General features: G+C 41.6%; 1 protein-coding gene across 2 annotated transcripts in view; it reads left to right on the plus strand.

Annotated features, from left to right (window-relative positions):
- SRPX (sushi repeat containing protein X-linked) overlaps window positions 1-17784 on the plus strand; it is a 48029-nt gene extending 30245 nt beyond the window's left edge. For both annotated transcript variants that reach the window (XM_037378274.1, XM_037378275.1), the window contains 8 exons: window positions 2854-3045; window positions 3658-3834; window positions 9972-10098; window positions 12083-12204; window positions 12880-13059; window positions 13513-13646; window positions 14908-15029; window positions 17240-17784. In XM_037378274.1, coding sequence (XP_037234171.1) covers window positions 2854-3045; window positions 3658-3834; window positions 9972-10098; window positions 12083-12204; window positions 12880-13059; window positions 13513-13646; window positions 14908-15029; window positions 17240-17420 — 1235 coding nt within the window. In that variant the 3' untranslated portion in view covers window positions 17421-17784. The remainder of the gene's footprint in view (window positions 1-2853; window positions 3046-3657; window positions 3835-9971; window positions 10099-12082; window positions 12205-12879; window positions 13060-13512; window positions 13647-14907; window positions 15030-17239) is intronic.
- Window positions 17785-22501: the final 4717 nt, after the last annotated feature.

Raw genomic sequence — 22501 nt, forward strand, 5'->3', positions numbered from 1 at the left:
AGCACAAATGGTGAAGCTCCAGAAGAGGTGCCTGGGAAACCTGTATTTTCATTCTTATTCCCAAAGTCTTCAGGATCATGGCTGGCTGATCTTGTCTTTGAGGCAGGGAACAGCCTATGTGACCTCTCAGGGCCCCACCCCGCCCTAATATTCCATAAATACTCCATGTAGCTGCTTAGCCTTTGAAAACCAGTATGTGCCTTCACTTAAACAAACTTTGATCTAAAACTCTCTTGTGTTGTTTGATGTGCTTTCAGACACATAAGCTTTTCAAGTTAGCTGGGTTTTTTTCACTGATATCAATTGGTCTAAACCCAGCTATTTGCCCCCTTATAAACCCTGCCTCACCCACTTTCTTCTAATCACGTTCAGTTCTACAGTAAGCATAATAATGTTTTAGATCAAACAGATGTTCCTCCTAAGCTCTTCAAGTGCATGCATCCAAAAGCATGTCTGGTTTTGTTTTTCTTTCTGACAGTATCCTTTAGTCCAGTAAAAGATGTATTACCCCTCCCTAGGAGCCTTGCTTTGTTTCTCTCTGTAGACCACCGTAGCTGTAACAACACATTTTCCATTTGCGCATTAAACTGCATTTGTTAGCATTTATTTTAAATGTTATAAACGGTTTTTGCATGTATTGGAGAAATACAAAAATAAGCATGTCACAGTACAATATGACTGCTTCAGAAAAGGACTAGTTTAGAGGAACATACTTTTGGTCTAGTCAAAAGCTTGACAGTTAGTCTCTGATTTTAGTCCTCAGATGCTATTTTTGCTGATTCAGGACCAGCACAGCAAAATGTAGGTGGAAAATGTAGTTTCCATTGGGAAAGTGTAAATATGTCCTAGAGACATTGTATGCTGAATGTAAATATCTCATATACGAGAAATAGGCCATATTGATCTTTATTTATGTGTGAAGCTGGTCCAAATCGTGTAGAAAAATGCACATCATAACTACAGCTATTAAGAGCTAGAAGTGAACATCTGCCAGAGATGATCTAGAAATTATTTTTAAATCTCTCCTGTGATTTTGTAAGGATGAAGAGTAAAAGTTTTGTTTTGTTTGAGTTTTTGTTTTGTTTTGTTTGAGGTTTTTTTGTCTTTCTTGCAAACTTTCTTGCAAACTTCAAAAGCTTTGTCATGTGCCTCCTGCATGTCACACAATTTCAGGACCTGTCATCTTTCTCTTTTTGCCTTGCAATCCCTCCCTCCCTCTTGCCATGTCCTTTTCAAATCTTGGAGCTGAAAATGGGCAGGCTTAGTCACTCCTTGTGTAGGAAACTCCTCCTGAAAAGCTGCCGGCTGCAGAAAAAGCATGATTTTCTTGGTGCACCCTGTTGTCAAAGCTAAATAAAGATTTTGAAGCTTTGGCTGGGAAGGGGGAGTCTCTGTTTGATACAGCAGCCATCAGTATCACAGTACGGTGTTAAATCCTCACAAGCAGACAGTACCCATACCCTGAGTATTTCCAAGTGTAGCCCTAACCCATTATTAAAGTTTCAGGTTTACGTGCATGTTTCCCTTTTTCCTATGAGTTTGGTAGGAGCATTAGCCATGAGAAGTCCCAGCCAAATTCCAGTTTTCCTCCAACTCGGCAGATCCATCTATGTCATTGTCCTGCATCCAGGGGAAACTAGAAGGTGGTTCTTGTACGCCAGGCTACATTTCCATGATACTTCTTTTGAGGTGAAGAATATCACACATGAAGTCCAGACCTTTTAGAACATTTAGAACTGAATTTAAGTTTCTGCAGCTTGAGTTCCCTTTTCTGAATGTGAGCTAAGCATGTAGTATGCTTGTGAATGAACATCAACACACTCCAAAGGATTTGACAGTAGGAGGTGTAGGGGTTTGTGCTGTCATATGTATGCATTGTGCCTGAATGCTTGTTGCCCTAGGAAGCTACAAATTACTACCAGAAAGACAGAAATAAGAACAGATTTTTTTTGAAAGCTCTTCGCTTAGTCTGTTGGATTGCATACTTGCCTTCAGATTTCATCATGGCAATGGTATCGTGTTCATTTGCTGGTAGAAGTTATATTGTGTTGGCAGTATAAAGAGTATTTGAGTGTTTCAGTGTGGCACTTTGGAACTGCTGAGAACAGCGAGGGAGCTGCCATTCTTGCACACTTCACAAATTTCAGTTCAGGCTCAACCCTGGGTGCTAACTTGGAAAGTAACTTTGCAAAATTGGAGCTGTACTTAAATTCTGAACGGTTGTTCTGACAGGTGGAGGGTACGTACAGACAAGCTTGATGTATTGGCAATATGATTTATTTAAGTTGCATCCCTTCTAAACTGTGCGAGAGCTTGAACTATCAAAGACTTCAGCCAAGGCAATGTCCTTTACTGCACAAATTATTACAGAAGATTTTTTTTTTTTAATGGGCAGTAAGAGCTAAGAGTTCTAAAGATGACAACTACAGCTAGACCAAAGGTGTTCCTAATGCAACCTTTTGTTACCAAAGGGAAGTTAAATGTATCCATTTAAAAACAAGAGGGGAAAAAAGGTCTGGTTGTCATCAAACTGTCCACATGGTGGCACGCTTATTCCACGGACAAAAAACATAGCCCCCCCCCACCCCCACCCCCACGCCTGGATCTAACGGCTACAGTCTTTAATATTTGTAATAAAAAAGGTCTGCCAGTCTTTGAAGGGCTGACCTTGTGATGTATAAGACTTAGTGCAACTTGCTGCAGTGTTACTTCTCCACTTTGAGGACTGGTGGTTTTTAAATAAAACTTTTCCATTTCTTCTCTCTGACCTTGAATAAAGTAAGTGATTTTATATTCCTGTCTGACCTTTTACATTTTGCAAAGTACTATGTGTGGTTTTTTGTTCTGTGCCAGAAACACCGTGGTGCTCCCCCATTAAAGTGAAACATGGTTATGCAAACTGCAGGACACCTCAAGGGGAATATTACAAGAATGTATTGGGAACAAGGTGTGATATTCGCTGTCAAAAAGGCTACGAACTGCATGGCCCTCAGCAGCTAATTTGTCAGTCAAACAAACGCTGGTCTGGGAAGGTGCTGTGCAAACGTAAGTAGCTATGAAATCTGTGTGTGCAGCTTGCACCGCAGGTTCAGCAGACAATAAACTCTTATTTGCCTTTGAAACAGTGATCTTTAGATTGTTATTGGTATTTTAGACATTGGCAATGTACTTGGATATGTAGATTGGCTTACGGTTGAGAATCTTACCGTGGTGCATGGCATGATAAGTATCATGAGTGGTACGAATACTCCTGGCCGATAGGGAATGTTTTATGACTGGGATTTTAATTTGTGGGAATAGTTTTATGACAGAGTCATAAAGCTGCTTTGGAGTATTGTCCATCTTGGATTTTATAAGTTGATGCAATTTGTATCAGGGGTCTAAATGGGCTCTTGCAGTAAAACCTTTTCTGAGAACAGACAAATAGGTACTCGTGATCTTTTTCTAACACAAATATTGTGTTAGACCACTGATGTGTATGTAAAGTTAAATTTGAAATGCGGCTAATAAGAATCCCATGAAAAAACTCATGTGGAACATGACTTTCTCCCACTTGTCATTTGCTAGCTGTGCCTTTATTTCTGTGTAATACTCCATACTCACTTTACTCTAAAGGTGGGGTAGCAGGTTTCCAGAAGTCTTTGTTTTCTGTTCCAGAAAAGCGCTGCCCCACCCTGTCCATGCCGACCAACGGGGGCTTCAAGTGTTTAGATGGTGCCTACTTTGGCTCAAGGTGTGAGTACTACTGTTCACCAGGATACCAGCTGAAAGGTGACCGTATAGTAACGTGCATGGACAACAAAGTTTGGAGTGGCCAACCAGCATCCTGCGTTGGTAAGTGGGACGGTTGGTCTGCATCCCAGAAAGTGTACATCTTGAGGTACCTGCTGGTGCCCAAGTCCTCCAAGCAAATTGCAAATTGCTTATGTTTTTTTAATTCAGGTCCTGGGTAGAAAAAGCAACTGTCCTTTTTGAGGAAGCAGAGAACCATCTTCCAGGGGATACAGAGCATTCTCTGTCAGTTAGTACTTTCATTCCCAAGTAACCATCTTCCTTACACACAGGCTATCAGCTCCAAGCATTATCACTTTAATAAAGATGAGGCTGGTGTAAATGGTCAGTGCTTTACAATGCTTATAACAGCCTTCACTGATCTCCTGGGTGACTGGCTGGTAGTCTGTAATTACTGTGCTGCTTGCCTAGCATGTTCTCTATGCTGGAGTCTGTCCTGCTCTCTGCAGCTTACTGAGTTGCAGGTTTGGAACTAAACTCTTTGTCTGACTTGTTGCTTTTCTTTCTTGAGATCATGGTCTCCAAATATATCCATGGAATATGAATGGATTGTAGTTACCAGCATGGTTGCAGTAAGCCTAAACTAAATTTCAGCCTAATTCACATTAGTTATGTGAGCAATATTCATTACATAGTCAGCGGTTTCCTGGGAACCTCAGCTGGAATAACTGTTTTTATATACATAAATCAAAAGAGAGATAAACAAATATTGAGATTCAGCTTTCCTACTAATGAGATTTCAGCAGATAGTGAAGTCTCAGCTGCTACTCTTGTTTCTGGGAAGTCTCTGATAAAAGCTTCAGCAGCCACCCACAAAGAAGTGTATTTTTTTGCCATCTGAATTGGCTACAGTGTGGGTGGTGGAGTATTTATGCTCAGTGTTTTCTGTGTACAATAACTTGGTTTTCCTCAGAATGCCTGTGGCTCAGTCTAAGTTAGCAAATGGCTTTGGAGTCGCTCCACTGTGGCCTGACGTTCGTAGAATTTTGTTCAGGTTTCCTGTTACTCGATGTTGTACAAATGTAGAAGTGAGCCTGCTGCTTTGATCAAGATTGTTTATGGTGTCTCTTGTTTTTATTTACAAAAAACAAAAGCCTTCTCCTTCTCAGTGGTGTGGGCAGAGGAAGAAAAACAAACCCTTTTAAGTTTGGGAATGATAAAATGTTGTACTCTGTATTTCCTGGCACTTTCAGAACCTCATCTGTTTGCAGTAATGAGATGTTTATTACAGAGGATGCTGTCTGGCAGAGTAGAGTAAGCAAGTATTTCTTCAGCAAAAAAAGAGGCTAAGTTAGCACTAATGTTTCTTTTTGGGACCAGAAATGCAGGATAGTTGTTACGCAGGTTATTGCAAGTCCCAAGTAACCCAGTAAAAGTAATACTATTATTTCAGTGCTGATAGTACTACATAGTATGGAGAAGACCCCTTCAAACCTTGTGTGCACACAGTTCCTGTGTGCAAATAGTGAATTGTGCAGTTAGCAAACTGTTTAATAATGTGTGCTGGTATCTTTTGACCTTTTGATAGGTAGGATTTTTTTATTTTTTTTGGCAAGACACAACTCTAAAAGTATGATGCAGTTTGCAGTTGAACACATATCCCTTACCGTAATTCAGTAGTTACAGAAGCTTCATCAGTGAACTGCAGCCTACAAAAGCTTACCAGTGGCCAGGAGAGAACTGGCTGAACAGCTCGCTTTCAGCTGAAAAGTAAAATTAAGCTGAGGGGAGCAATGAAATGCAGGTGAAGAGACTGGTTTATTTCTTACCTTAGCATATAAGTCATTAGTTGCACTGTGCTCAGCAGGGATGTTACATGTGATCATAGACGTGGGCTGGTAAAGTTCATGTCATTGCCAATAGGGGGGGAAGTATCCTGGGGACACAACAGCTATTTGGCATCAAGTATGGCAAAGATACTACAGACCCAAATTTATAATCCTCTTGAAAACAAGGGGATTTCCTCTACCCTTTTGTACTGCAGTTGCACGGCTTGGCATTTTTGCACAAAACTGTGTGGGGTTTTCAGTGCAGTAGCAAAGATCCATGTAAAGAACGGCATAAGGCTGACGTCATTGCTGAAACAGGTATTCATTAAAAGGGGGGAGAAAAAGATATTTTTAAAAAGAAAATTAGGTATGTTTTAGCAGTTGCTTACAGAAGCCCTTACAGTGAGTATTCCATCCTAACAAAGCAGACCGTCTTGTTCCCTGTCCCCCTGCTGTGAGAGGAAAGATATCCTTCATGTTTCCGAAATAACTTTGATTAAAAAAGATCAATGTACAGCTGCTTTTGGTTATCAGTTAGCTAAAAATGCCAGTACTCACTTGAGTAATGTTTCTATTATATCCTTAATGCACTGTAACATAGATTGAAATAAGTATTTCCCTCTAGAAGATTGAAAAATGTCACTGTCTTTTCTTCTATAAAGGTTTAATTTTCCTGCTGATTTAATAACAGAGGTTGTGGTAAACGGCTGTCACTGTGCTAAGTCATCGTCTTGTCACATCCTAAGTCTGTACCGATAGGCAGTTAACTAACAGCTTCCAACTGTGGATGTCTGAAATAAGCTTTGCACTCTGAGTCATTAATTATACAGGCCCTGATAATGGAATTTTGAAATACAGAGCAATTCTTTGTGGAGGGGATTGGGGAGTGCAGGACAATGTTTTTCATTCCCCCTTTTCATGATTTCCAGTCTCTGCATCTCTTTATGCTTTTGACACAGACTAATGTTTTGAATTAACTTCCAGCCATCATTTAATGTCATCAGAAATCGGTAATACCAATGTATTAATGTAGCAGCAGACCATTTACTTGACCCATACAGCCTCTTAAATAAGCAAGCAGTGAGCATTCAGTACCATCCTTCTGTTTCTTTCCTCTTGTCATCCCAAATTCACAAGCAAGTAAATGTAAACCGTAACAAATTATGAGAAGGGCAGTTAACAAGCTCTTTAAATTTTGTTGACATTGTTAATATGGCCACCCGCAGAAGTATGTTTAAGACATAAATAAAGAAATCTAAAACCTATTTGAAAACTTCATGTTTTTCACCACAAAGTTCAAAAGGCTGCTTTAAAATTCAGTATTCCACTGCTGACCTCCAGATGCCATGTCTGTAGTGCTGCTTCCCCACGTGGCGCCAGAGTACCAGTTGCTGCTGCCAAGTAGCCAAGAAAAGCAACAGCTTACAAGAATGTGGCTGAATGGCACCACATTTTTTATGAAAACTCAAATTCTCTGCCTATGATTTTAACCTCACGGGCAAGATCCACCTGTTTAATACATAACCCAGCTAAACAGCTTAAATAAATGCGCTTGGCTTTTCAGCAGTGACACTAGTAAAAGCATAAGATGAGCTGTATGGGGTCAGATAACCTTGCATCATGTCCTGGCTCCAACTCTGGCTAGGAATACTTACTAAGCAAGAGAGTCTGACAATCTGGTGCTTCCAGGATGGCTTTTCTCTCTGATAAAACCTCCTCAGCAGTCGTGAGTTCCTCTGTTGGGGTTTGTTTTGGAACCAGTTTAATTTTCTGACCTGCAGGTTGGGCATCTTGCTCACATCATACATTTTGTTGAAGGTTTTTTGCAGGGTTGTTTCAGTTTTGTCACTTATGCATTTGCCTGTTCTCTGGTCACCTTCTTTGCATTTAAACGGGTTGGGTTGGTTTTAGACCAGTCTTCCTTCTGCAAGCTGTGGCCAAGGTGCTTAACGTGCTGTAGATTGGCTGCAACTTTGTACAAGGACATAAGGAAAAGACCTGAGCATTCTTTGTTTTAAGGCATCCCAGTGGCCACTGCAGTTAAAGAGCCTCTTTGGTAGACAGCTGCTTTCTCTTGGTCTGTTTCAAAGCAGAGTTATTCTGGTAGGGTTCATTTAGTGCCTATTGAATGCTAAGAGGCAGCTGAAATGACCAAAGAAAAAATCTTTTCCAGGAATTTTTAAATCCAGCTAAAAAGGCTGCCTGACCCCCGGGTGCTTGGTGAGTTGGTTCCCACAGTAACTGTATTGTTTGTCTTTACGATGTGGAAGTCCAAGCTGGTTCGTGCCAACCAGTCTTCTTTGTACTAAATAGTGTAATTAGCTTTCCGTTTAATTAAATGCTTAAAACACTGGGTCCTTAAATGCTGTTCTGTCTTTTATTCCAGCATCATTTATTTAATGTATACTGTCCATAGCACAGCGGTGAGCTGTCGCCACAGTAAACTAACTAGAGCCAGAACCAGCCTTGGTGAGACTGGGTTATTGACTGGGTTATTTCTTACCTTAATTCAGCTACACTGGGGGGTTATTGAGAGCTACGTGGTTTTGTAGAGGAGGGCAGAGCTCTCACTGACTGCAGTGTGAGCAGGTTTCCACACATAATGGGAAGGTACTCTAAAAATGATGGAGTGAATAAGAGATGTGAGGAAAGGAGACAAAGTGCTACCTACAGCCAGAGTACTTGAAAATCCTGCTCATTTGCATATGTAGCAGATGAAAGAAGGAGGAGTGAATGAATTTACAAAATGAAACAGTTAAAGAATTCATAAAGAAGTAGTGAAGGGTGTTCCTGTAAAGTACAGGAAGCTTCAAAAGCTGTTTAGCGGATTCAGTTGTTCATTTGTGATTGCTCCACTCCCTGTAGTGGGAACCCACTCTTGCTAGCTTCACCTTCCAGTAGGATCTACAAAGAAATCAACAGTTCTCCTCCCAATAGTATAGGAGGAAGGAGATACATTTTCATTGTTTAATTACAAAAAAAAATCCCACAAAAAATAGCTTTTGTAGAAGGTAATTTGCAGTATTCATGATGTTTTCTGAGCAACTTCAGTACGACGTTTACTTGCCTGTGTCTCCCTGACTCCTTCATGTGCAAAATTAAGACATGAGCTCTTCCTATGGAAATGCCTCACAAAGCTGCAGGGGTTGGAGGAAAGCTCTACAGAAGAAACAGAGAGAAGCTAGTTTTCGAGGATCCAAAGTTCTTGGAATCCTGTTAAAAGTTTGAAGGGGCGGGGCTGCACTTGCCCTAGTTAAACTTGTAGAATATGAGGGTCTATGAAATTGTTTCATATATTTGATGCTTTATAAAGACCTAAATGGTTTTTCATTGGGGTTTTTTTTTTTTATTATTTTTGAAAGCAAGCCAGATTGTGCTTTATATCTACCCTGCAAATGAAAAGACAAGGCCTGCCATCCTTGAAATCTAAGCAGTGTTTTAGGGATTGCTTTCTATTTGCAGGTAAAAAGCAGTCCTGTCTCTGTTTATTTTTAAAGCCGGTATATGACTCCATGGATTTAGTCCTCATTTTAGACATAACCCAAGACATGGTCAAAAACCTGAGACTAAGCTATTAAATGTAGATTTTTTCAATTAATGATTGTGATTGTATTTGGTTGGCCCACGCATTTTTGTTATGCTGGCAGGATTGGCAATGAACATGGCTGAAGACAAGTAGCTGTGCATCACCTTTATCATCCATCAGGGTCTTTTATCATTCCTACTGTTCCTTTACTCCTGAGTAATAATCACAGTGTTCTGGTAGCAGTTAAACCAGCTTTCCAAATATACTGGTCTACTTTTTGTTTTGTGTTACCTGTAAGGCATTATTATAAGAATTATTCAAAAAAAATCAAATGCAGCAGCAATTCTCTGCAAAGTGACAATTGTGTCAGTCTTCTGTTGTTTCTCTTTTTGCCATTATTGCAGGAAAAATAACCAATGTGCAAAGTTAGCATGCAGAGAGAGATTTATGTTCAGTATACTTTTAAAATGTTCTTAATCACAGTATCTACCACACAGGTGAACAAAGAAAGGAAGAGCAGATAAATAGAACATCCAGGCTCCTGGGGTACATCTTGGGTAGCCCTCCTTAGAGCTTAGGGTTAAATATATGTCCATTTGTTGACATTGCTTTTTAACTGGGGACTACTATGTAAAGAAATTTACAATAAATACTTTTCATTAACTTTTTACATTGCAAGGCGTTGATCATTGTCATCTCTTACTCTTCTTACAAAAAGGTGAGAAGCACAGGCTCCACATGCCTTGGCTGGGATGGCTCCAGTGTTGAGGAGGCCAGCTGAGGGTGGTCCTGGGTTAGGCTGACAACAGGGCAAGAGCTGTGAAGAAAATGCATAGCTGTAACAGATGCACCGGTGCCCATTTCTGTGACATTTATTTCAACAGATACTGAACCTCCAAGAATCCAGTGCCCGAGCGTGAAGGAGAAAACTGCGGAGCCCAATAAGTTGACAGCCAGAGTGTTCTGGGACACCCCAGAGGGACGGGACACTGCTGACGGGATTCTGACAGAGTAGGTGCAAGTCCGTAGATGTCTGCATTTTTCTCCTTTTTATTCCCGGGGTTCTTGCTTAGCAGTTCAGCTGATGAGAAGGGCCAGGTACCCATTCCCCTTAATTCATCCAAGATGCTTATTTATAGCTGTCACATGTCACTGGCCTGTGAAGAATTGCATGTTTAACTGAAAAAGGAAAAGTTGACAATACGGGGGTGAACTATTCCAGAACTGGCTTCTACAGGAAGCATAGCAGATTGTTATGGTTATTTTAGAGCTGGTGGAATAAACAATAGTATTTTGACTGCACCTGTGAAATTTTCCAGAGCTGCTTTGTGAGTCTCATAGTCAACAAGTTTTCTTACAGAAAGTTACCTTTTATACATAACAATGAAAAGAGAATAGTGCATTGGAGGTAGCAGCAGAGGCAATTTTGACTGTCTTAAAAAAAATCAAGGTGAATTGTGTCACAAAACAGTGTCTGCAATCATCTTTAGGCTTCTTCCTGAAGTAGCGCTGGCTGCTGATGTCCCAGCGTTCTGCAGTTACCTTTCAATACTTCTTGTTTGAATATTTGGTAGCTTTAAACATTGGATTCAAACTTAACTCTTCAAAATTTCCTTGTCAATTTTACGGTTTCACAGTCACGTCTTCCAGAAAAGCAAGGTGTACTTGTGATGTTACCGCTGTTTCTGATTTTCCCATCTTTATTGTGCAGGATTTATAGCAATCTAGCTAGAGTATTGTAATGGTAAGGGTAAAGAAAATCTGCTGCTTTCAGTAAGCAAATTACATCTTCTAACGGCATATTAGTGGACTGGTTAAGCTTAAAATCTCAGAGTTGTAAGCCTAAAGATGTTTACAGTTTTATGCAAATACAAAAAAGCTGTTGAAAGACACAGTGACACTGCCTTTTTATTGCTATAACTTAAATAATATCAGAAAGAATTCATTGCACAATTAAAAATATATTGCTGTTGATATCTGATATAATAGTTCTGTGGCAGTTAACAGCATTAAAAAAATCAAGCCTGACAAAACCTGAAAAGCATCAGAACAAAGAAATCCCATAGTCTTTTTTGATGAAGTGATATCTGGCAGACAAAAAAAAATGAGGAATATCCCACGTAGACTTTGTCATATGGATAACTGTTCTCATCCCAAGAGGTTGAATCTGGGGAGCTTTTCCATAAATTACATCTCTAATATTATAAAATCTTGCTAAACTGTGATATTTTATAGAACATGCAGTGCTGTCCTTAAATACACTGAGTCCTGCAGTGCCTTGAGTACATAAGCTTTTGCATTACATGGAACACTGCTCAACCTTACTGCTTCAATAATGAGGAGAAGTTTAACATGTGTGTATTCTCCTGCTGCGTTTGCATGATAGGAACAAGTTCCAGGTGTTTTCTTCTTCTGTGAATCACCACACCCTTCTGCTGTGGCAATAAATCTTGCTTTCTATTCCACTTCTGTACATGTGAACAGTCGCAAGTGACAATCATAGGAGCAGTACAGACAGCCAGACAGGGTACATCCCCACTGTAAGAGGCAGGAAATTTTTTTTACGCTGCCAGCTCTGGGTTACGCTGCAGCCCTGACAGTGGATTGTTCACAATACAAAATGTGGGAAGATCAGTCTCTTTCCCATATGTAAGGAAAAAGAAGCTCAAGTTCCTTTGGGCATGGCGTGATGCTTGGCTACACTACTGGTTGTCTTATGGAAGCAAGCGGGCCCTGCCTGCTCTGCCTCCCTTGTCTCTCAGCAAGGTGAGACCCTTTTGTACAACTCTAGGGGTGGGCTGTTGGTAGCAAGTTTAAATACTCTGGCTGCTGCTTCCCAGCTTCTTCCTTTGCTTGCTCTCAGCCCTCAGTCATGCAGTGCAGCCAGACAATCTTAGCATGCCACAAATGTCACTCTTCAGGCTTTTACAGCATTGCCAGGAGGAAAATACTGGTGACTTTATAAATGTCTGCCCTGTTTTATCTCCTGTTTTAGTGTTATTTTGAAAGGTTTGCCACCAGGGTCACATTTTCCAGAAGGCGACCACAAAATCCAATATACTGTGTATGACAGAGCTGAAAACAAAGGCACTTGCAAATTTCTTGTTAAAGTCAGAGGTAAGAATGATGTTTTACCCTATAAATACAGTCACTGATTTCCATCTGGCTTAGTAGGCGATTTGAGAAATATCCTCGTTTCTGTATTTGTCTCCATATGTATGTGTATGCAAACTGTATGTTGATGCTGAAAGGGAGAACGCCACCTTGCTCATGACCCTGCGGGCCAGGCTTGCAGAAGGACGGACAGCCTGCGCTCTGCACGTCAGGGGAGAGCTGTATTGATCTGTCCTGCTTCCAGCTCCTCATCCTTTACCTCCTGCTGGCTTCTACCTGATCCTTAGCTTGTGAGCTGCTGAAACAAGTATGCGAAGGGTTTTTTTTTCAGCTGTGACTCACAGCTGTGAAGCAGAGCTGCCCTTTCACAAGTCCAGATCTTAAAGTCTGGAGTTGAATACACAGATGAAACCTGTAGGTTTCAGCTTCAGCTTTTTTTTTGTGCTCCATGACCTTTTGTCACCAGCATACAGCTATATATCGGTATCATTTTAGTTTACATATGAGTTAAGAGGAGTTTTTTTTGTTTGGTTGGGATTTTAAAATATATTAATAATATAGAAAACAAACAGAAAAATGTCTTCAATACTGGTATTCCACTGGTCATGCTACCCTAGTAATAAACAGGATGATTCATGCCTTGTCTTTAATTTTTTTTTTTGGCCTCTTGCTTAAAAGTCAGGCGCTGTGTGAAATTAAATGCCCCAGATAATGGATACATCAAGTGTTCAGGTGATGGAAATAACTATGGTGCTACGTGTGAGTTCTCCTGCATTGGTGGCTATGAGCTGCAAGGAAGCCCAGCTAGAGTATGCCAGTACAATTTGGGGTGGTCAGGAGTGGAGCCAACCTGTGCACGTAAGTGAGTATTTCACCACTTTACCAGAAGGGCTGCCAGAGCAATGGTTCTTGTGGCAATGAGAATCTGGGAATGGGGTGTGGGGTGGAATACAACTGTAAATTTTAATGCCCTAGAGGTAAGAAACTTAATCTCTGTCTCCTCTGCCAATTTGCGCTTACAGCTGAAGCCTTTGCCACCTTTGGCTGCTCTTTCCTAGGATGGTGGTGGTACCTCACAACTGATAGGTGTTTTAGCTCAGAGCTCTCTACAAAACTTCTCATTCTGGAGTCAGTCCATCTTGCAAGTCAGAACAGCTTAAGATAAAACTGTTGGCTTCAATGAGGCCAGTATTTCACCCATATCTTCTTTATTATTATTTCTTATTCTTATGCTTCTTCTGTCTTAACAGTTTGTGCTTTTAGAAATAGATCTGTTTTCAGTATGGTCTATAACTTTTGCTTTAATTCTAGCCATGAATATTAATGTGAATGTGAGGACTGCAGCTGCACTTCTGGATCAGTTTTATGAGAAGCGGAGACTGCTAATTATTTCAACGCCTACTGCAGCCAACTTTTTCTACAGGATGCAGTTGGGAATGCTGCAGGTAAAACACATTTCAGGGGGGGTGCAACTATTATTTATCTATAAAGAAGGACACAAGAGGACAAACTTCACTGTTTGATATAAATCCACAAACTTCAGCTGTTATATTTCAGCCACTGAAGAACTTGGCTGAAGCAGTAACGGTTCTGGAGTAATCCAGAGGGGTCTGAGTTGAAACGTCTCCCCAGTCTCTAATTCAGCTCCATTCTGGACTGTGCTGCCTCTGACAGACCAGTCGCTGAATCCCAGGCAGTTCTGGCCCTTTTCCATCCTCCCCATATTAATTTAATATTTACTTGTGCTCAATAATCATTCCCTAATGCAGCTCCTAATGAAGCTGAAAACCCCCCAAACCATCCAGCACTTCAGTGGTTGCAGTTCATGCAGGCTTACAGACTTGGTAACTACAGTGCAAGGAAATGTGAATAGCTTCAGAAATAACCAGTGCACCAGCAAAGAAAGGACCAGAGCCTCAGCATAGAAATCATCCAGAGTGCTGGAGCTATCTTTGTATTTTGTTCCAAAAAAAAGAAAACTTCTGGTAATTGTCCTTCTTATGTATTGTAAATGGGATGCTCTTGTTGGGTTCTTGCTAGACGTAGGGATGTATCTCAGAAATGTATCTGTGTCCTTAGGGAAAAGAGCCAGTCCTGTATTCTTTCACAGCAGTAAGTGCTTCTGTCTTGTTTCTTTTCTCACAACTGTAGCAAACTGCTGGCTTAAGTGACTGTTGTATTAAAAAAATAATAATTTTTTTTCTTTCTCCTTATTAGATTAACTTGGCAAGAGAATTCAATATATTGATCAAAATGAAATAGTTTAAAATGCTGAATTTAATGGCTGTAGTACATTTCCCACTGCTTGACAGTGGTCAGACAAGTTGTCATGAAAGAAAACTTTCTGCAGTCAACTTCCATTTCACAGACCTTGTTTTGATTGCTAAATTAATTAGACTACTGGCACAGTGTTTAATACCCTGGCATCATTTCATGTCATTACAAAGACAAGTTTATTTCTCCTAGGGTGGTCTCTGTGTGTTGTTTTTCTCAGGGTAGTTAATAATCTGTCATTTAATATCCCCTGGAGTCATGAAGCTCTAGTTCTTTGCAGTGAGAATTAGAGACTTTTCAAAGTATGCTCCCGTTTTAGCTTAAACCATCTCACATAAAATTGGACTCTGTGAGCACTTGCTGCACACTTGAAACAACCCCCTGTTCCCTCACTGATAATTAACACACCTCTTTCTTCTTTTAACCCTCCAGCCAGCACAGTGTGGTTTAGACCTCCGACATGTCACCGTAGTTGAATTGGTTGGTGTCTTCCCAGCACAGATAGGAAGAATAGGTGTAAAGCTGCTGCCCCCATCACTTGCCCTGCAACTCAGGTAAACTAAGCTCTCACTACTGGTGTGTTGGCACCTTAGCATGCATGATGTATTGCTTTTGATCCCCTGCATCTTAATCTCTAAACATACATATTCTACTCTAATGTACATAGCTAGACACTGGAAGGTAGATGTTGATGAGGAAGTTTTAGGATTAATTTGCTCTCTCCATGTAATAGGTACTGCAAATTTATGGGCATTTATTATTTATGAAATTAAGGCTGTGACCCATTTAAATGTTAAACAAGCTGAAGTATACATCATTCTTTCAAGTGCCATGTCTTCCTTGTCCCTCTGCTCAAACTGAGTGAATTTCTGGATTCATGTGAACTCCCTGGCTGTCACTTTGATCACATTATAGGTCTGTATTTTTTGGATGCTACCACTGAAAACAAGTATGTCCGCGTTTGTGCTGGAATTGGTCTAATGCAGTCATGACAGGCTGCAATCACTTAGCAAGGACAGCCTTGGAGCAGCCACCGGTGCAGCCCCAGATGGCAGTGGCAGCTCATCTCTGCAGTGCTGCTGGTGGTTGTGGCCAGGCCAGAAAGGGAAGCAATGGTTGCTCTTTGAAGTCCCACATGTAGAAATGATACGGGCAGTATTTCAAAGGGGAAATTATCTCAGCCTCCCTAGCTTGACTACAACATTCAGCAGTTTTACTGAGGTGCCTAAACTGTTCTGACTTGGTTTTAGACTGACAGGAGGTTGGTTTGCACTTAAAAGGCAGACTTCAAGTGCCAGCATTTTCTAGGGACAAGAGGACTACAAGAGCCAAAAGTGAAAGCCTCATTGGCAGGGAAAGTAGTAGTTATTCAGGAAAAAAGTCCAGGAGCATTTTAGGCAACATCTTCGTGTTATGCCTGAGGAAATTGAGTGAATTTTAATTTGAGACAATAAAAAAGGCTGACAAGTCAGAGAGGCTTTTTTGGATTACAAAAAATAAAAACATTGGTTCTCTGTAAAAGGAGAAAGAGAGCACAAAAAGCTTGTCTTTTACTTTTTTTTTTTGAATAAAAGTACTTTTACTGAAGTTAAAACAGTTTTCTTGTGACTCTGTAGAAAATAATAAGCTCTGGTAACCCCTTATTCCCTGCCCTGCACTCTAAGTTTTCCATTTGATTTTTTTTCTCTGTTGTTCCTACAGTATGTGAATTACAGCATTCCAGTTCTGGAAGGCACTTAAATCAAAATGAAATGCACCCTTAAACATCTTGAATAAAGATGCTGTCCGGAATTGGCATTCAGTAAATTAATGAGCACAGGTACACTCATTAAAACTTGGAAATCTCAGAAGGTTAGCATTTGGATTTGTAGAAAGTAAGCATTTTTCTTAGGTGAGGCACAAGAGGAATATAGTTTCACTGTAGCTTAGCTTCAAACTTTATTTTAGTTTGAATTTAATCACCAGGCTTCCTAATTGCAACAAGATAATGCCTAGAGCATTCAAACTTGGTTAAAGGCTGAGGAAAGTCAATTTTGACGCTTCACATGTTACCAACATCCCCACCCCCCTGGACCCTGTTCTTCATGGCAGCTTTCCTGTTCTGATGCCTCTCTGTTACGGCTGCCTGAATTTAGTTTCCCCACACCAATGATGTTGACTGACGGCATGTCTAAGGATCTTCTAGTTCATCACTCCTTCAAGGAAAAGATGAAGAGAGCACCACTTGTTACTACTGTTGCACCTCCAGGGGAATTCACCACTTGGAAGGAAAGGACTCCACTATGACTAGCAGTGGCTTTTGTTCTCCTAAACTGGAGTTACCACCAGGTAGATGGTTATTATTAGGAAGATGAAAACTTGACTCCAATAAATTCATTCTGCTTTTTCTCATTGTTGTTTTATACCATGTGGCAGCCAAGAAAGGGAATAGTCTGCTTGTAACTCTAGCTTCATCACAATGGTTTTCTCCAGGCCTTTAGGTCTTATGTGTGTTTTTTTCTCTTATGATAACCATAAGTAATGGCGTATGCTATACTAACAGTCAGAGGTCTAAGAAGAAAACAGAGCTGAGTGCAGTTAACTTGACCCTTTCTTAATGCAGAGGTACAGCCTGCAGCACGTGCTGGCACCTGTGCTCTCTTGTTCTTACAGCTGCAACAGAGCAGACCCTGTACAGCCTCCGCTGCTTAGGCCCGGCAGGCTGGTTCTGCCAATTATTAGTTGGAAGTGCACAGGCAGATAAAACGCGTTCCTTATTTTGCAGGCTGCTGCTGAGGATCCCCCATTACAATTTCAACATTGTGGTGATGGACAAGCATGGAATGGACAAGGAACGCTATCCTTTCCCAGCAACACCAGCTGAGCTCTTTGCACTTATTGACAATTTTCCCTTGAGAAAAGAAGAGATGAAACTGCAAGCAGAAATTGGTCAGTCATGTCCCTAATTCATGATTGCAGAGCTTGCAGTTGTCAGTGAGTTGTTTTTTATTCCATGTGATTCTCCCCTTGGTGCTACACAAAGCATGGCTTTTTTAATCACTGATGTACAGATTTTTTATGTGTACTGTTAAGTCTGTCCAGCTGTGTAGCTACTCTGCAGAGAAGTATGCATGATGCTTTTTTGTACTTTCAGCCATCTTTAGATAAATGTGTATGTAGGATTACTACCCAATGGAGTTTCTTGTACAGAGAGTGAAAAACTGAGGCACGCTTCTGGGAGTTTATTTTGGATTTTTCATTCAGTGTAAAATTGGGGTTTCTTTCTTACTGTTTATAAGTCTTTTTATTAATAAAATATTGTTTTGCAAACAGATAGTTGTCTAAAGTTCCTCATGGGGTTAAGTTGATAGATTAATTCAAAAGTTGAATCAAAATGCCTCTCTGCAAACCGTTGTAACAGAGACATTGGCCTCAAAGTGTACAAGCAACCCAGTGGTGTCTTTCATTTCCACTAATAATATGGTTGATCACGGACCCAAAGCATAAATCAAAGGAAATGCAAGTACCTGTTTTCAGCAGCAGCAAGGAGAGAATAGCTGATGGCAGGAGTATGGAAGTCACTGCCAGAAGGAATACCATAAATGAACAGTGAGCAGTGTAGAAGTTGGGCAGTAATTCCTAAAGGCCCATATGGCAGTGCTTCATAGAAAAATACACTCTTACCTGATAGGCTTCTGCTTTAGTCAACAGGCTTGGGGTAGCAGAATTCTGTTCCCTCTTGATCTTGGAGACAGCCAGGCTGTTCATTTCGTGGCAGGGAAACATTAACCCCAGAGAAATTTCATCAAGCATTTGTCATTTCCAGATCTGTGAAAATATTTGTTTGCAGGTTATCGCTTTCTTACAAATTAACAAAAATATTCCCTGCTTAATAAAAAATGATAGGAGGCAATCAAAAAAGGAAGGAGTTTTCTATTGTTTTATTAGAGCCCACAAACTTGCCAATCCACTGTGAAGAATATACATCCTGCATGAAGAATATAAGCATCAAAGGAGTGAAAATTGTGACTTACAGCTTTGGATACCTGTTTACAGGATATGTATGATGTGTAAGTTGATGTGCCTAAAAATCAGCACTTCAGTGTCTGTGCTGTTCATTCTTGTCACTCGAGCACAGCCCTGTTTTTTCAGCCAACTGCTTGTCTTTGACTGTAAGATAGATTTTTTTAATTTTACACTCAGCAGAGGAACAGTTTAGCAGCATCTTGAAAGTAATCCTTACCAGAATTTTGTCTCTCACAGCTGCTGAAATTAGAAAATCCCTTTTAAAAAGACCATTCCTGCAAGTGAATTAATGTGGGGATGAATGTGAAAAGAGGGAAGTCAACTGTGACACTAGCTAGCAAAAAGCTAATTTGTGCACTGAAATGTGACAGCATCAAGGAGTGGGTGGGTGGTAGTAAGCCTTGTCTTCTGAACAGGGTGGTCTGCTTCTGAGAGTGTTAGGACACTGTTACTAAACACTAAAGTGTAGGTAGGAAAGCATGGCACAGCCCAGGTGAGGGCTCCCTGCAGTGCTGGTGCCAGAGGCAAAGAAGATAGATACAGATACACCCTGGACTCCGCAGGTGGTGGTGGCAGGTGTGCAAGGATGAGCAACCAGAGAGCAAGGAAGCCCTGATGGAACTTTCTGAGTGTTGCCGTTAGGAGCGAGATGCAAGGACAGAACTGGTGACTGAAAAAAATAAATAAAAATAATAATAATAAAAAATCACAGAAATAGCATTTCTGTTCCTGACATGACCAGACAAAAAAGAAAGTAAAACCTGGACCCGCTATAAAGGAGCAAGGAGGATAACAGCTGGCATGCTGATGGACACAGGGGTACCGCAAGTTCCTTTCCTCTGCTGCCTAACACCAGTGGTTAAGAAAACTAGACATAGCTGGGCACACCAGATCGCTTCATGCCTTAAGTGTTGCACATGGAACTGAGGCAGCCTGAGGACACATACATACACGTACCTGTGGTCACAGTTCTCTGGCTCAGGTTCTTCAGCATGCATATGCTTATTGCACGAATGCACTGGTGGACAGGGGTTTTCTCCCCCTCACTTTCTTCATTGAAAAGCACACCAACTAATCTCCAATGATTTAAAATTTAAAAAAATTAAAAAAATCTCTAATGGGTCTGATTTTTCTACTGTATTGCTGCAGTTCCCATCTGCGGGTGCTCCATTTTGATGTAGTTACAGAATCAGTGCATCCAGTCATCTCTCGTGACTGGGTGAACAGGAGGGGCTTTACAATTGCTGCAATCAGGAAAGCGATTGCAATCACTGGGCTGTTACAGGAAACTGAATTAAGTGGAGGAGAGTGCATGAGTGATTGGATTACTAGTTATAGTTCTACACAGAACATCTATTAAAATCTTGTGATTAAGGAAAGCTGTTCTTGATTAGTAATACAAGGTTTCTGGCATTTTCTGTTGTACATTTTTGTGGGGAACAGTGAAAAACATGATGTGCCATCTCTGTTTTGGAGTCAAATCAGCCTGCGTATATGGTTTGCAGGGATGTTGCAGATCGGCCTTTTGGGAAAGGAGTGATTTAACAAGGGACTTAGTATTTCTCGCTTTAGCACAGCATTTTTATATTCAAATAAATTCCAAATATTCAAATACATTCCAGTAATTCATCCCGCTGGAATCTTTGTTGTGCTACCAACATGGCTCTTCTTGCCATAGGTCTAATCCTACCACTGCTGTTCAAAATGCAAATCCTGTTTGAAACATGAAATTTAGTTGGGAGGATTACAGGCTGGTTCAAAGAAGCAAGACCTGCCATGAGTCTTGTCCTTTCCACTCCCACCTCCGGGCTGTTCGTTGCAGGAGGTGTGAGAGATCACAGTGTGTGGATACAGCCACAGGCTGGGGGTTACTACATCAGTCTGGAGACACTTTTCAATTTTTGAAAAGAAGCAAAAAGATTTCAATCATTTTAGACAAGAAAAGAGTTCATGTTTCTGTGACACAACGTCTTTTGCAGACAAAACTACTGGGATAAGTTGTGGGAGGCATCAGTTTCTCATGAGCACAAAGCAATTTTGTGAGTGGCCTGATTTTCCCCAGATCCTACCCAAGAATCCACCTAATTTGATGAGAACAACCCCTGCCATCACACACCTCCTCTGTATCTGCAGAGGAAAGACTGAAGTCACACATCGCTATTCCTGAAGTTCAAACCGTCCCCTCTGGGACAGAAAGCATTATGTTTTAATGAAAACACCGATGACCCTTACAGCTCTGCACTAAATGACTACAACATGCAGCTTCGTTATAGCTCAGTACTTACATAAGAGCATGAGTCAGCCTGCATCACATAATTAATGAAAAATCAGAGACTAAAAAGTAACCTGAAGTACATTTAAATGCTCTTACGTTCACAACCCACTTTTTAAATTGAGGTGGTGAAATAATGGAGCTTAGACTGTGCAATCTGAGCGCTAGATGACTTCCAGCCACTCACCTCAGTCTCGGCGCTGTTATGTCCACAGAAAAGGGAGAAGGGAGCGAGCACTTCACACCATCAGCGGATGGCACTGCTCCTCTCAGCTGGTAGCTGCTGCCCATTTCTCTCTCCCCGTTTGTGGCTGGAGGATATTTTTATGGCAGCTCAGTGACGGGAAGAGTGGGAAAGCATCTGCAGACACTGGAAGGCAGAGAGCAGCAAGGCTGCTGGGGCCAAAGGAGCCAGCGAGGACATTGGCAGCTGTGGATAGCACGTGCATTTCTCTGGCCTCTCAAGCGGTGATCCAGCTGCTGCACACCCTGTAAAATGCAAGGGGAACAGATGGGAAAGCCATTGTCACTGCAGAGTGTGCTGGTGCACATCTGGTTACCACCGTGTCTCCCATTGCCATCCATGCACCCAAGAAGTAACCTGTCGTGGTTTAACCCCGGCCGGCAACCAAGCCCCACGCAGCCGCTCACTCACTGCCCCCGGCCCAGAGGGATGGGGAGGAGAGTTGGAAAGGAATGTAAAACTTGAGGGTTGAGATAAGAACAATTTAATAGTTGAAACAGAATAAAAATGAAAGGGCAATAACAACAATGATGGCAATAACAGTTATGATGAAAAGGGGAAGGGAAAGAATAAAATCCAGAGGGAAAGGAAGAAAGGACCACATGGTGCACAAGGCAACTGCTCACCGCCTGCCGACCGATGCCCGGCCAGTGCCCCAGCAGTGACCTGCCCTCCCTGGCCACCCCCCAGGTACATACATATACCAGGCACGGTGTCCCACGGTATGGAATGCCTCTTTGGGTAGTTCGGGTCAGCTGGCCTGGCTGTGTCCTCTCCCCATTCCTTGTGCCCCTCCAGCCTTTTTGCAAGCACGGCCTGAGGAACTGAAAAGTCTCACAGCAAAGCCAAAACGCAGCACCATACTAGCTCCTAAGAGGGTAACTCCATCCCAGCTGAAAGCAGGACATAACCAAGACCTGCATTTGAATTATTAGGTTAGTCCATACTTCAGATTTACAAGGAGAACTTCTCATCTGTCACCTCATAGAGAAGGGGAGGAGAAACTGCAGTTCAATTGTACAGAAGTTATAGAAGTGTCTTCTAGACCCCCCAAGCGAATCCTTAAGAACAGTCCCAGCAAAGGTACAGGGAGTGAAGAAAAGGCAGGAGGGCTCTTCCCCCTGCAGCTGCCTTCCAGTTTATGGGTGTTTGACCTCCCACCTCCACAAAGGCCAGAGCCAGCACGGAGACAAGCTAGACGGGAGTGGTGTGAGGGCAAACGAGCCAGCTGTCTGTGCCCAAATCACACCAAGAGACCAGCAAATCCCACGGAGATGGTCTCCCCTTAACCTGGGTGCAGGAACCCAACGGACCGAGCCAGACTTTCAAAGTCCTGCAAAGCAAGCCGAGGCAAGCACAGACCCAGAGCCCAGGAGCATTATTTACCTCCTAGTTCCTCAGGCAGTTGGGAAGGGACAGAAAGACCCCAAAAACCCAGGCAACTAGAGAACCAAAAGAAGATGGAAGAGAGCCCTCAGCGGTAAATTCAAATGAACGTGACTCAG

The sequence above is a fragment of the Falco rusticolus genome, chromosome 2 (genome assembly GCF_015220075.1).
Source record: "Falco rusticolus isolate bFalRus1 chromosome 2, bFalRus1.pri, whole genome shotgun sequence".
NCBI lineage: Eukaryota > Metazoa > Chordata > Aves > Falconiformes > Falconidae > Falco > Falco rusticolus.